The sequence below is a fragment of the Leiobunum rupestre genome, chromosome 3 (assembly GCF_980474605.1).
Source record: "Leiobunum rupestre chromosome 3, qqLeiRupe1.1.hap1, whole genome shotgun sequence".
In the NCBI taxonomy this organism is placed as follows: Eukaryota; Metazoa; Arthropoda; class Arachnida; order Opiliones; family Sclerosomatidae; genus Leiobunum; species Leiobunum rupestre.
In genome coordinates this window covers 57,397,804-57,412,677 of record NC_143386.1, presented here as the reverse complement: position 1 = coordinate 57,412,677, position 14,874 = coordinate 57,397,804, and the positions used below count along the sequence as shown (strand labels likewise).

At 39.3% G+C, this 14,874-nt stretch overlaps 1 protein-coding gene across 1 annotated transcript; it reads left to right on the top strand.

Moving 5' to 3' along the window:
• Positions 1-3,068: 3,068 nt before the first annotated feature.
• LOC149953049 (apicoplast pyruvate carrier 1-like) lies at positions 3,069-13,991 on the top strand. Its single transcript, XM_090170230.1, has 11 exons — positions 3,069-3,171; positions 3,804-4,031; positions 5,412-5,779; positions 8,090-8,216; positions 8,275-8,402; positions 8,468-8,600; positions 8,730-8,954; positions 12,459-12,581; positions 12,638-12,847; positions 13,688-13,787; positions 13,855-13,991. Exons 1-11 carry the CDS (start codon positions 3,163-3,165, stop codon positions 13,902-13,904), a joined length of 1,701 nt encoding a protein of 566 aa, XP_090026356.1. The 5' UTR covers positions 3,069-3,162; the 3' UTR covers positions 13,905-13,991.
• Positions 13,992-14,874: the final 883 nt, after the last annotated feature.

Below are 14,874 nucleotides of genomic sequence, written 5' to 3'. Positions count from 1 at the left end.
TTTACTGACGGTTCGTTATCCGGTCGGGGTGCCGGAGTGGCATTTGCTGTGTACAGAGATGGTGTGGAAGTGTACAATGAGGTCACTCGCATTAATGGTAAGGTGGATGCGTTTTCTCTTGAGCTGTTAGCAATACACGAGGGTATTTGCTGGTTAAGGACGCATGGTCAACGTCCTGGTGATGGTGCAACGGTTTTTACAGATTGTCTTTTTGCTATTAACGCATTAAGCAATCATAAAAACAATCATGGTTTATGCCATGATATCCGTAAGGTGTTAAAACGGATGGAGACTCAAGTCAACTTTACTTGGATAAAGTCGCACACTGGGTGTGTAGGGAATGAAAGGGCTGACTTTCTTGCAAAATCAGCAACCGATCTTCCCGAGGAGAAGGAGATGAAGCCAACTAAGTTGGTGATTAAAAGGTGGCTCAATGAGGTGACGACTCAAAGGTGGCAGGAGTCATGGGATGAGAGTGAGAAGGGAAAGGTAACTAAGAGGTACTTTCCTAAGGTCAATGGTAGCTTCAACACGAATTACTATTTGACGCAAATCCTAAGTGGACATGGTAAGTTCCCACTCTACCTGTTCAACTTGGGTCATATTGCATCGCCCAAATGCATATGCGGTGCTCTGGAAGCAGACTCAGAGCACTATGTTCGTAATTGTCCTAGAACGAACCATTTGTTAAGGAGACCAATCCGCGAGAATGGTCTCCACAATCTGGATAACGAAACGATCAGCGATCTTGAACGCGTAATGCGTTATATCGTTGTGAATTTTGACGAACTCACGAGTGAGTCGTGAGTAGGAGATGCAGGTATACGGGTGTATACCGTTGTGTGTATGTGATTTAGGAAGCATTTCCTATCTTTGTATACAGGTCGACGGCTCGGCCGGGACAGATGATGAGTAACCCCTGTAATGCTTTGGCGGTGCACGGGGTATATAAATACAACAATCTGATGTACGTGAGTACACACAAATCCTTAGGATTGTGTGTAAAAACTAATAAAGATGAAGGGGCCGATAATATTTTTTTTTTCAGTTCGCAGAACTGGTTTTTGTATAATATATTTTAGTTTCCCCTAACGTTGTTAGTCTTTTTTACCTCTTCGACGTTGTTCAATGTTATATTTAAAACAAAGGTGGTTCTCGTTTCCTTGCATTTGCTAAAAGAAATTTGGACGTTAAGCCCCATTTTCATGCTCGCTGGAAGCGGATAAAAATAGTCAAAATTCGCATCCGCCACTCGCAAGCGTGAAAATAAAGCTAAAATATCTGTTTGAAACAGATCGACGCGGAAAGTGAAAAAGTGTATAACTGAAGCGGATTTTGACGATTTTACCCGCTACCAGCGAGCATGAAAATGATGCTTTAGAAAATTAGACATCAGATACATTTGGTCTCCGGGAATTTAGTTTATCTTTCGAGTGTTGATTTCTCCGAAAAATTATTGTATTGGAAAAAAATTCAATTAACTTAATTATAAACACTCGCTTTCTGAATTTATATTTTTAAATTTTTAATAGTATTTATCGACATCAACGTAACCTTGTAGTCATTCTTCCAACAAGTTTGTCCGCAGTATCTTTCCGTCTATGTAGAGGAAGTTCAAATTTTTGTAAATTAAAAATAAGTTTTCATGTATTTCTTTAATAGAAAATGTCACAATTAAGGGGATTATAGAGATAGACTTATATTGGCTCGCTATGCCTTGATAATTTACTTTAAACAACTTCCAATGGGAAGTTATTCATGTATGCAGTGGTGTAGTCCTAAAAAAAAAGAACCGGGGCGCTATCTGGGTACAGCCAACTTCGATTTCGCGCGTGATCGGAGTTGGCTGTACCAGCCGCTATAAATGTACGTCCAACTTCCATGTTTATCGTGATTGAAGTTGGCCGTACCTAGGTAATAATTTTTAATTGTCATGGTACATTCGTACGAGCAAAATTCATAATAAATTCACACAACCTTTATTCGAGGCTGCGTAGCTAGGCTAATCACACCCATTTCTATGGAAATAATTAAGGCCTTTGATATTCCAAGTGCATACATTTAATAATCCCTTTTCTGGTAAGCTTATTATCCGAGTGGGCGTCATCAATGTTTTCCGCTGCGGCGGCCAATCAAATTGGAAAAATGCGTGTTACGTCCTTCTCTGGACTCATTAGCGACACGAAAGCAATGTGGCCCCAGACATTCCTAGTGTATACATTTATAAATTCCCGCCTGAAGTGCTTTACGAAGTGTGAGATAATCTCGACAAAAATATACCGTAGTTTTCAAGTTCTAAAATAATGGAATGAGAAAAGAATAAGTATCTAATTTTTCCTAAGGTGCAATTAACATAAAATGTTGTTCTAACACCCATTGTATGTTAATTTTTAGATTTAAAAATTACAATTACACAAGACGTAAGTTAATTATGATTTAATTGCTAACGTACAGGAATTTATTTCGTAATTGAGATAAGGTAGTCAACTGATTATTTTAGTAAATTCCCTCGAAAATTCTTAAGGGGAAATTACTCCAAAATTACGTTCGATGTGATAAATTTCCCTCGACAGTTTCGTATTTCGTAATATGTCTAAATTGTAAAATGTATTTCCAACTTCTCGTATTAATTTAAAATAAAATAAAATAAAATAAATAATGAAACTTGATTATTAATTATGAACTTTTTCCGGCGGTTTGGCCGGCGTCTAGGAGGCAAAGAATGCACTACCATTTACCATAGTGGTTGTGATACCTCCGCCACTGCTGCCCTGTTACTGTCCGTTAGTATTATCCATTGGTCTTGTCTTAAAGACGAGGGGACAGAAATGTCCTATCTGACCCGAGTGTTTGTGTGAGTAGCGTGAAATATAAGAGCGCGTGACGTGTGTATGGCAAGTAAAACGTAATGAACTAGTTGAAACGAAGGTCGAGGATACCTACTCGAATTGAAAAGTGTCCAGATAAGATAATCCCCAGATTCATGATTGTCAGTTGAAAAACCGAATGTATTTTTTTTTGTAGTTACTCCTTTACGTTTTCTAACGATACTCGTCTGTGGCTCGAATGTCATTATAAAAAATATATTTATAAATATTTTTTTTGGCAATATTATAGGGCCTACGCGAACTCCTCGTGAGACTGCGCTGTACATAACTCAAAATGAACGCCGTAAGTGTATTTTTCGCTTATATTGTTTGTAGTATTTTTTTATTGATGACTCAATGATGTTTCTATTGTTTAATTATCATCAATTCACGATATCTTTTGACCGCTTTATATAACTATTATTACGTAATATATCAGATAAAAAAATAAATTTTTACGTTAAATCCATGCTTATCTTGATTTTATATTATTAGTAAATTGTAGTAACTTTTAGCGTTCGAATTTTTTAAGTTGTTCTTATACCCGTTTCCCAATCGCGCCAAACTGAGAATTGTGAAACCCTATCAAATAGCTGCCATTTTAATTGTAATGAAAGTAATAAAAGTTTGAGGAAAGTACCGGTTTTTTTCGCTTCCGAAGAATTACCCGCTTAAAATCCGAAGCATATTTTTTCGTGTAGGTGTAAAAACCGCCGGTACCCTTATCTCGGCGAACTCTCGGCGAACTTAAAACGGTTGTGCGGCGCGCGAATCTGGTAAATGAAGGTTTACTAGCGAATATCGGAAATTCGATGTACATAGGGCAAATACGTGAAACGTTCCCTAACGAAAATAAAATCAACTCGGAGATTGCTCGTTACGCGAAGTTAATTTTTCGATCAAATCCGGTTAAATTTATCGTTTTTTGTTTCACAGGTAAAACCTGCTGATCTAGTGGTATCCAAAAATAAAGGTTTGTCGTCAGCGTACGAGAACGAAATAGACCTTGAAGATGAAAAAGATGAGATTCGAAGTAAGAGCTCTTTGACAGATGTCAATGTACTCGCGCGGCGATCGACTATTTCATCTGACGTCGTATCATTGTCTACCTGTGATGTTTTGGAACTATCAAAAAACAACGTTGGAATTATCACCAATTTAAAGGTAGGTAGAGACGGAGTGATAAGGTTTGGTGGCTGTTGAAATTCCAAGAAGCCTAACCAAATCTGGTTTTAAAGCCAGTGGTTGGGGACGCGACGGTACTAAAACGTCGCCAGTTTGAGTCTGAAGTATATCTTTTACGAGTGCAGTATCCCTCAAGGCTGTAACAATTCCAAAGCGTCCTGATGATGAAATACCTTCACGTTCTAGGTTGACCAATTAAAAAGTACGCAGTGGCGTAACTAGAGCTTTTGCAGCAACTCAAATACAATAATATATTCGAAGAAAAGTGCCGCTCGGGGTGGACCCACCCCCTTTGTTATAACACTGATGGTACGGCACTGTTCGCCGGCTCGAGGCAGTCTCCCCCTCCAAAGCGGATGTGTACACCGCATCGCGACTTAACAATTACCACCGGTACTACTTCGATTTTTGTTGATAATTAATGATATTTATTTATTCATAAACCCTATTTTATGGATGAACTATTTTAGGAAAAAAAATAGAACTATTGCTTTGCCCGACTTTTCTAATACCAACGGTAGCCTGCGAAGTTGCATGTTTCAATTTTGTTTACCTGTTAGCAGACCATTAGTTTAAATCCAGGCACCTGCACGTCATGTCAGTTTAAAACATACGCGCTTCGTTCATAAACTTCAAGTTGAAATCTTTTGTGACTCATTTGAATGGAGGTTCTAATTTTCTAGGTTCCCGTGATCCAGCCCCAAAAGGTCGCCTTCATCTCGTGGTTCAGCCACCCCTTGCAAATGTCACCGTCTCGAGTTCCCGTGTTACCAGTGGTGTAGTCCTAAATAAAAAGAAACGGGGCGCTACCTGGCTACGGCCAACTTCGATTTCGCACGTAATCGAAGTTGGCTGTACCGGCCGCTATACATGTACGTCCAACTTCGATTTTTAGCGTGATCGAAGTTGGCTGTACCAGCCGCTATAAATGTACGTCCAACTTCGATTTTTAGCGTGATCGAAGTTGGCTGTACCGGCCGCTATAAATGTACGTCCAACTTTGATTTTTAGCGTGATCGAAGCTGGCCGTACCAAGATAACAAAATTTATTATAAATTCACACATCCTTTATTCGAGAAAAATGATTTACGAATCAGAAGCAAGGCGCGCCCTGGCAAAATGGAAAAACCAAGGCGGGGCGGGGCCCTGCCTTTGAAAAAAGCACCGGGGCGACGCCCTGGCGCGACTACACCACGGTGTTACAACCTACCAAAGTCCTCTATGGTCTTGTCCCAATAATTAACGTTCTTTGGGGAAGATGACCCGAGACTTTGGGTGGGGAAATGAAAGCTCGGAACCCGGGAAGATGACCCCATTCGAAAGATATATCGTAACAAACGTTTTATACCTTTTCCTTAGAACTATCCAGAGTCACCTAGCAAGTCGAAGGTGGTTGAAAGTATTAAACCTAACGTGTTCGGGTCTCATATAACTATTATCGGTGGTGAATCTGCTGGCTGGGTCATGCACTTGAAAGGAGCATCGGCCATCTTCGGAGGCTTTCTGATCCATTTGACCCTGGGGACCTTTTTCACGATCGGAAACATGACGCCTTACATCATGTCCTACTTGCGAAACCGAGCCGGTTACGACGTATCCTACTCCCTGTCCATCTGGATCAACGCTCTGTCTTACTTGGGACAAGGCTCTCTCATGTTCGTCGGTGGAATGCTGGAGAAGAAAATAGGTAGTCGTTTCACCTGTTTCATTGGAGGATGCATATTCTGGTAGGTTTTCAAAATAATCCAATTTTTTTCATTCCGATTTGCATATGCGGTTCTTCCCAGAAGTTACGAGAAAGGTATAAAATTCTCAATAAAATAATATGTAACATAATCACTGATAAGTATGCCATAAAAGTATTTCCTTTAATGAAACCGTGTTGTATGTAAATTATGCCAAAAGTTTTTTTTATGAAGTAACGAGGCTTTCTTGTTTTAATTGTTGCTTTTACGTCACGGTCTCTTACTTTTACAAGTCTACGAGCGCGCGCTACAGTCCTGAGGAATAAAGCTTTTTCTAGCGATCGTGCAAATCGCTCGTGCAAAGTTTGGCAGGACCACTTTAATTTTATAAAATCAACCAACTCGGTGACGAAAAATGCGTCATCGACTTTACTGAGGTGGAACGGAAGTTAGTGAAGCGAATTTTGAAACCGCGCGGAAATATTGGCTCATTTATAACTTAAACGATATATAGTTTAGCTAGTGGCTCACTATCACGCTATTTCGTTCCCATGGTTACCTTCTCAATAGCGCAAAAAGTATAAGAATTTTCCGTTTTTGCGTCCATTTATTGTTGTTCCGCGTGAAACATGGATTTATTAAAATTTTGTGAATGGAAATATGTTACCTCATGAACGAATTACCGAAGGACATTTCACGGGCTGCTTTTCACTTAACGCTAGCGTTCCGTAGCAGCGCAGATGGGGCTCGATCATGATTTTATCACCAGGTCACGTTGGCTCCGATCTCAGGGGAAAATACAATGTCACATGACGCGGGAATTTCCACCTGCCTCCGTTTTTCAGCATTTTTGAATTCCACACGTTCGTTAGTGACGCAAAGCTCGCGTGACTTGTCGCTGAAAACGAGCTTGTACACGTGACATTCCTTCCTCCTTTAATACGGCAAGAAAAAAGGCCACGAAACACGAATCATACTTGCCGGTTGTGTTGTAGAAGGCTCCCCGAGAAGTGTCCTTCATTAGTTCGCCCGTGGTTACGCGGAGTAATTATGTTAGATATGCTAAAATGAAACACGTACCTTCGGCGGTTCAACGTGGATATCAAAGGGCTTAAATTTCCCGCGGATGCGCACACTGCAATACTATTCAGTGGCGTAGACAATGGGGGGGGGGGTTCCGTGTCCAACCCCCCCCCCCCTTGGGTCTACCTTTGACCGTACTAAATTTCCACCCCCTTCTCGACACCCTCTTAACATTCACATACTTCGGCCCCCCTTGTCGAATCTCTGGCTACGCCACTGATACTATTACTTCGCCTATGGGTATATAATAAATTTTAAAACTTACACTGCGTAGGGATATTTGTGCTTATTTATAAACCATGTTTTATCTACTTAATATCGTTAGAAACTCACTATACGTAGGATTTCGCCCCTCACAACCTTTTCCTCTGAAACGTATTTCAATAAATCAGCGAAGGTTCATGTTTGAAGCCTAATAATAATAATAATCAGCTAGGCTAATGGGGCAGGTACATTTGTTCGAATTTCAATCGTCCAGACCGCCGAAATAACAAATGTTTCAATTGTTCGAATTGAACAACTTGTTTGTTTCATTCGTCCGAATCGGTAGCATCACTTGTCCGATTTCTGTCGCTAAATTAGAGTTTCTTATTGATTTTTTTTGGTCCGGATTTTTTTTGGCCGATATAGTAAGTGGGAATTGCGTTGAATGTTGTAGATATTTCAGGTTAGGTTAGGTTAGGTTAGGTTAGGTTAGGTTAGATTCACGTTAATGTTACTATTTTCTTATATTAACAATGTTTAAAAAAAAACAATTCCTAATGTTCGAAAAAACTGACAAACGATTATTCGAACAAATGAAATTCGCCAGTAAAGTTAACATAAATTGAACGACTAAATCACCAACAAAAGTTGTGATAAATTTTTTAGGCAAATGAAATACGTTTTCGGACATACGATCCTGTTTTCCGGCATTCGGACATTTGTACCACCGTTCGGACGAATGAAATTCGAACAAATATACCCAAATCAGGCTAATGCTCAACGGACCAGCGACTTTAAAGGTTGGTTTCACTAGGACCAAAATGGCACGACGGCGAGCTTCGACGCGTAAAATTTGTATTAGGCCTAACGGGGATTTTTGCGTCGACGTTCACTGCTGTGGCGTTTTTGCCCAAGTGAAAACCAGCCTTTATTGTCTTATATCAGGTTGTGGCAAGCCCTTCATGCCACTCGAGCCAACAGCTCCTTACACTCACTATTACCGTTAACCTTAACATAGCAGTGCAGCTTTTACAAAACACTTACATCTGGTCTTAATGATTGCAGTGGGGCGATCGCGGCTTCTGGTTGGCTGATTCGCTTCGGTTTCATCGTCTTCGCATTTTTTTATGGCCTCATAGCGTGCATCGGCTTGGGCATCGCGTACATTCCACCTTTGGCTGTTGCTATGAGGGTACGTACTTGACTAAATGTATTTATCATTATAATCAAATACCCTGTCGCTCCTATAGTGGTTTCCCCGACATAAAGGGCTCGCGAATGGTTTAGTTCTAGCCGGGTATGGTCTGGGTGGTTTGGTCTTCAACCTAGTGCAGACCGCTTACCTGAATCCCCGTAACCAAGGTACCGAGGACGATGGGTATGTATCAACAGCTTTCAATTGAAATTGCGCGGGAATTCGACTAAAATAATTCGCGTTTTTAGTTATTTTCACGAATCAGATATATTGAACAAAGTTCCTTCAGTCTTTTACGTCTTGGGGGCGACGTACGGGGCACTTCAAATGATTGGGATTCTTTTGCTGTTTAGTCCCAGTGACAACTCCAAGGAAGTCAAAGTGAGTTTCCTGCTCAACAGTAATTCTATCCACAATTTATTCGGATGAACAGAGAATGTAGCAGCAATTTTTGGATCTTTAGAAAACGTCATAATATTAAAGCGGGGCTTAAAAGGTTTTTGTACGTAGATGGATTCGGATCTCCTTAAACACGCCGAAGGTCCCGCCACCAATGGTAAACTGTACAGTAGCGAAGAGGGCAAAGTGAGCGCCCTGACCAGTAAATCGTGCTACTCGTTGCAAGTGAAGGAAATGGGACCTGGCCAAATGTTCCGGAAGAAAGAGTTCTACCTTCTTTGGCTGGTATTCGCCCTCATCAGTCAGTGTATACAATTTATAAATACCTACTATAAGGTAAGAAAGCGTTAGATATCATCACGATTATGGAGAGTTCAGAATATCTCGGTCATATCACGCAGTGCAACACAAACAAAGAATTCATAGTTGGTAAAATAACACAGTCTCGTCGCGCCATCTAACAACCGCTAGTGGAACTTACAGGATTTTTCAGCAGACAAATGATGGTAGACTGAATAACTCTGCCATCTATTGAACCTTAACATTTCAATGTATTACATTACTTCTGTTTAAATATTAAGGTTTCATTACAAATGGCTAAGAAGACAAAATAATTCTGTTAGTTAAAATATTAGACGAGCTAACTTGTGCATAGTACTAAGTTTAAAATAATAAAACCACTGTTACACAATAAAAACGTTATATTTAAAAACAACGCGACAGCTGTTTCGGAACGGCTCACGCGTTCCGTCGTCAGGCGTATAGTGTAAATACAACAAACATCGTTATCGCGGCGACAGACAGAGTAAATACAAAAATATTGTCTACACAAAACAAGTACTTGCTACATCTCGGGAAATTTTCAAAAACTAGACATATACGGTATAATTAGGTGGTGTAGTGGGCCCTCCTCCCGATTAATAATTTAATTTTTAATTTTAAGTTTAATGATTTCTATTGATTCCCTTATATTAAGTTTTTGCCTATTGTTGTGGTGTTTAATTAATCGTCGTGTATTACGATTGTGTGTCTAGGATTGTTTTGGGTATGTTCAGCTAGAGCGGATTTAAATATTCTATTATGCCGGAGGTCCGCTTCACGTTCTTTTATCCTAACTGACATATTCCGTCGGGTTTGGCCTATGTAGGCCATGCCGCAATTGCACCTAATTTCGTAAATGCCTGGTTTTTCCTGAAAAGGAATTTTGTCTTTACGGGGTTTCATGAACTGGCTGATTTTTTTATACGGTGTAAAGATAGGGGTGAAGCCGTTATTGCTAAAGATATTTCCAATTTTTTGGCTGAGCTAATTATATGGTAGGACAATTAGTTTTTTCTCCCAAGTAAATGCTGTAACTAGCTTGGTATCGTTTAGCGTTTCCAACTTGTTTTTAGTTTTCCTTATGAGTCTGTTAATAAACATAAGGTCAAAGCCCCTATCCATCGCTACTTTTCGAATAAAATTAAGCTCATCGTTGAGGTATATATCATTGCTACATATTTGAAAGGCGCGTTCTACATACGTGTAGAATGCTGTTTCCTTTTGCGAATGTGAGTGAGCCGATTGGCTATGAGGCGGGGCCACTATGGAGAAGGGTTTCCTGTATACGGTAGTCTCTATAGTTCTTAGTTCGTGGCTGATCATGACGTCCAAAAAGGGGATTTTAGATTTCTACTCAATTTCGCACGTGAATTTTATCTTCGGGTTCAACCCATTAATATAGGCTAGGAAAATTTCCAAGTTTTCCTTACCATGTTCCCATTTGGCTAAGATGTCGTCAACGTAACGTTTCCACAGGCGGATCTCGAAGGGGCTGTTGTTTAGAATTTTGCATTCTAAATCGTTCATGAAAAGTACGCACAGAAACGGCGATAAGCTAGAGCCCATTGCGAGTCCGTCTGGGCGTAGAAAGAACCATTCACTGCGAAAAAGGAGTCACTCGACGCGATTTTTGTTAGAGAGATTATATCTATAATTTCGATTTCGCTGGTCTTTTCCTCGCGTAGCCTGTATTCAAAAACCATTATCGCTTCCTTGACTGGTACGGACGTGAACAGGGATTCCACATCCAAAGATACAAAAATGTCATTTTCTTCCATTTTCAAGTCCCTTATACTATCCAAGGAGGTCTTTGGAGTTTTTAATCATGTATTTGTGATGTGACGTCATGCACCCAAAACGATTCACAATGTATTTCCCTATGAGTTCCGCTGACGTGTTGAGGTTGGGGACAATTGGTCGGAACTTCAGGGTTTCTTTATGTACCTTAGGTGAAAGGTAAAATCTGGGTGCCACAAAATGAGTTGGAATAAGCTTTTGCATTTCTTCGTTCATAAGCATACTACAATTGTGGACTGTCTCTTTCACTGTTTTGTGAAAAATAGCGGTGGGGTCCTTCTTTATTTTACTGTACACCTTATCTTCTAGGGTTTTTTTGCTCACTCCTTCGTCGTAGTCTTCATGAACGATTCAGAATGCAAAATTCTAAACAACAGCCCCTTCGAGATCCGCCTGTGGAAACGTTACGTTGACGACATCTTAGCCAAATGGGAACATGGTAAGGAAAACTTGGAAATTTTCCTAGCCTATATTAATGGGTTGAACCCGAAGATAAAATTCACGTGCGAAATTGAGTAGAAATCTAAAATCCCCTTTTTGGACGTCATGATCAGCCACGAACTAAGAACTATAGAGACTACCGTATACAGGAAACCCTTCTCCATAGTGGCCCCGCCTCATAGCCAATCGGCTCACTCACATTCGCAAAAGGAAACAGCATTCTACACGTATGTAGAACGCGCCTTTCAAATATGTAGCAATGATATATACCTCAACGATGAGCTTAATTTTATTCGAAAAGTAGCGATGGATAGGGGCTTTGACCTTATGTTTATTAACAGACTCATAAGGAAAACTAAAAACAAGTTGGAAACGCTAAACGATACCAAGCTAGTTACAGAATTTACTTGGGAGACTACATATAATGAGCTCAGCGAAAAAATTGGAAATATCTTTAGCAATAACGGTTTCACCCCTATCTTTACACCGTATAAAAAAATCAGCCAGTTCATGAAACCCCGTAAAGACAAAATTCCTTTTCAGGAAAAACCAGGCATTTACGAAATTAGGTGCAATTGCGGCATGGCCTACATAGGCCAAACCCGACGGAATATGTCAGTTAGGATAAAAGAACGTGAAGCGGACCTCCGGCATAATAGAATACTTAAATCCGCTCTACCTGAACATACCCAAAACAATCCTAGACACACAATCCTAATACACGACGATTAATTAAACACCACAACAATAGGCAAAAACTTAATATAAGGGTCAATAGAAATCATTAAACTTAAAATTAAAAATTAAATTATTAATCGGGAGGAGGGCCCACTACACCACCTAATTATACCGTATATGTCTATTTTTTGAAAATTTCCCGAGATGTAGCAAGTACTTGTTTTGTGTAGACAATATTTTTGTATTTACTCTGTCTGTCGCCGCGATAACGATGTTTGTTGTATTTACACTATACGCCTGACGATGGAACGTGTGAGCCGTTCCGAAACAGCTGTCGCGTTGTTTTTAAATAAAACGTTTTTATTGTGTAACAGTGGTTTTATTATTTTAAAATTAATTCTGTTAGTACCATAAACTAATTTATTATATGTGGTTTGAGGTACCCATATAGATGGCGCAAAACATATTAGCTAGAGATTTTTCATGGTCCAGAAACTGACGATCGAGATGAGTATAATAACGACAGTGCGCTGACCTCTCTATTAAAAGATCCCGCTTTCAGCTATACCAAGTGCCACTCTAACTATTGAATTTTTTCTTTAGACCTACGGTCAGCTATTTATTAACGACGACAAATTTTTGTCGATTGTGGGTTCATTGGCTAGTGTATGCAATTGCCTTGGAAGGATAATATGGGGTCAAGTCCAAGATAAGACTTCCTACAAGGTAATGATCACTTATTGTTAAACGCTTATAGATGGATAACTACTTTGGACATTCAGTTAGTCGCTGTGATACTGTCGCTGACCTTGACTGCGCTGATGTGTAGCTTCGTGGTGGTGCCCTACGGGGTCAAAGTCACATTCGTCATTTGGGTGCTGGCTACGTTCTTCTTTTTCTCCGGGATTTTCACCATTACGGCCACTGCAACTAGTCAGTGCTTCGGTGGAAAACACTCTGGAACCAACTTCGGGGTGGTTTTTACGGCACCGGTAGGTTCAACTTCAAATTGCTATTACACGAAGCGTGATGAAGGTAGGACGTGATCCCCTTACCGAAATACCTGATAAAGGTCATTCATCACCAGTAGGCAGTGGCGTAAATAGGGCCCCCGCAGACCCAGCAATGCGGGGTGACCTCCGGCTTCAAAGGACTCCTATAATAGAGGGGGTCTCCACTCGCCCCCTTATAAACGCCACTAATTATGTGGGGCCCCTAAAAGGGTTTGGTGGGGGGGCCCCGGAGACCTTAGCTACGCCACTGCGAGAAGTAGGGTGTTCGGCAGGGTAGTGTAGACGGGAAATTTTCAAATGGATTAACCGAATAAACCCGGGGTATAGGTTGATATACATTTCGCGACTGAGAAGTATCTTTCACAAGGGCTAACGCCATATAAGGTACATTTTTGAGTACCCAAATTCTTAATAGATGGCGCCAACTGTCTGGAAAGTAAAATGCTTGCCCAATTTTTCCTGAGTGAAGACTTGGTTTTTAAATAGAACAACTCTAGTAAATAGTGTTATACTGTGTTAGAAGTTGTTCATCAGTGAGTACTTGTTCCATTTCCAGCGGAAAGTTTACTTTGGCACCATCTACCATAAATAAAATTAAAATTGAACCTCCAAAGGCACCCTAATTAAATTAATAGTTTGTGAATCGGACAAATTTACTTATATAATTCCGTGCGTTTAATAAGTTCTGCCTATTCTACTTTATCGTGAATTTCCAACCAACAGAAGCATTGTGGAATTTGGACAATAATTTTAATTTCAACGCCTACCAGAGATAATGTATTCCCGTTCGCACTAAGCGTTAATTTTAACATTTTCTAGGCTTTCTCGTCAATTTTAGGGGCGATTGTTATTCAAGTCATTTTGAATAAAATAAGTTGGATGGGAACATTTTTCGTTGTAGGAGGATTCACATTCGCGGGTAAGTGTTCTTGTAATGATAGCGAATCCAATTGAATTTTGAATTTAAATCGAAGCTTCATTTCTAGCATTTATAGTATCGCTATTTGTACCGAATAATTTGGAATTAGTTTCTTGAAAAAATTTTATGAAATTTATATTATCATTTTTGTATATACTATTGTTTTTATTTTCAATTTATTTTGTTAATAAAGTTTCATTGTTGTCTAAAACGTTTTAGAAAAAAAAAATATTTTGTCATAAAAATAAAAAAAAATCAATGTGGTTTTAAACGTTTTTAAAAATATCGATGCTGTCTTGAACCCTTTGGGAAAATTTCGATGTTGTTTTAAACATTTATGGAAATTACGATGTTGTCGTAAACATTTGAGAAGATTTCGATGTTGTCTTGAACCCCTCGGTAAAATTTCGATGTTGTTTTAAACATTTGGTAAAATATCGATGTTGTTTTAAACATTTGGTAACATTTCAATGTTGTCTGAAATATTTTGAAAAATATCGATGTTGTCCTAAATATTTGAGAAAATTTCGATGTGGTCTTAAGATTTTAAATTTTTTCTCATAATTCGCTTTATCTAACCGTGCCTTGAATTTATTATTTATTAGCTAAATTATTTCGTTAGTGGTTTCGTAGAGAAACTACTACCGTAATCTACGTAGCGGGTATGTACTTGAAAGAATCGTGAACTACGTCAAAGAATTCTTGAGAGGAATTCAAAAAGTAATTAAACCGAAATGAAAGCCCGATCACGAACTTATTTTTTGGTCGGATAAAAATAGATTCGACCTAGAAATGTAGTAAAAGCTTAGCTAACTCCAGACGAGAAACGTATGATTTTCCACGCAACGTCTTTAGTTTTAAATAAATATGTTTTTAAAGAAATTAATTTACCACATTCAACCCAACAATAAATTCGAAATCTTGACCCTTGTTTAAAAAAATCTACCATGCCTTCTGAACCACAAGGGGTTTTGCTTTGCCCTTCCTACCGTCTCCAACTCAAATGTCCGTACGCCACTGAATGTTGATGTTTATAAAAAGGTGCATTGAGTCGAGAATTCATGTTGCGTAGTTTTCAATATCAAAA

Bases quoted from the DNA above. Each gene is read 5' to 3' on its own strand.
- LOC149953049 (XM_090170230.1), top strand. The intron at 5,780-8,089 runs GTAGGTTTTCAA...TAATGATTGCAG, and splicing joins ATTGGAGGATGCATATTCTG to TGGGGCGATCGCGGCTTCTG. The intron at 8,403-8,467 runs GTATGTATCAAC...TCGCGTTTTTAG, and splicing joins CAAGGTACCGAGGACGATGG to TTATTTTCACGAATCAGATA.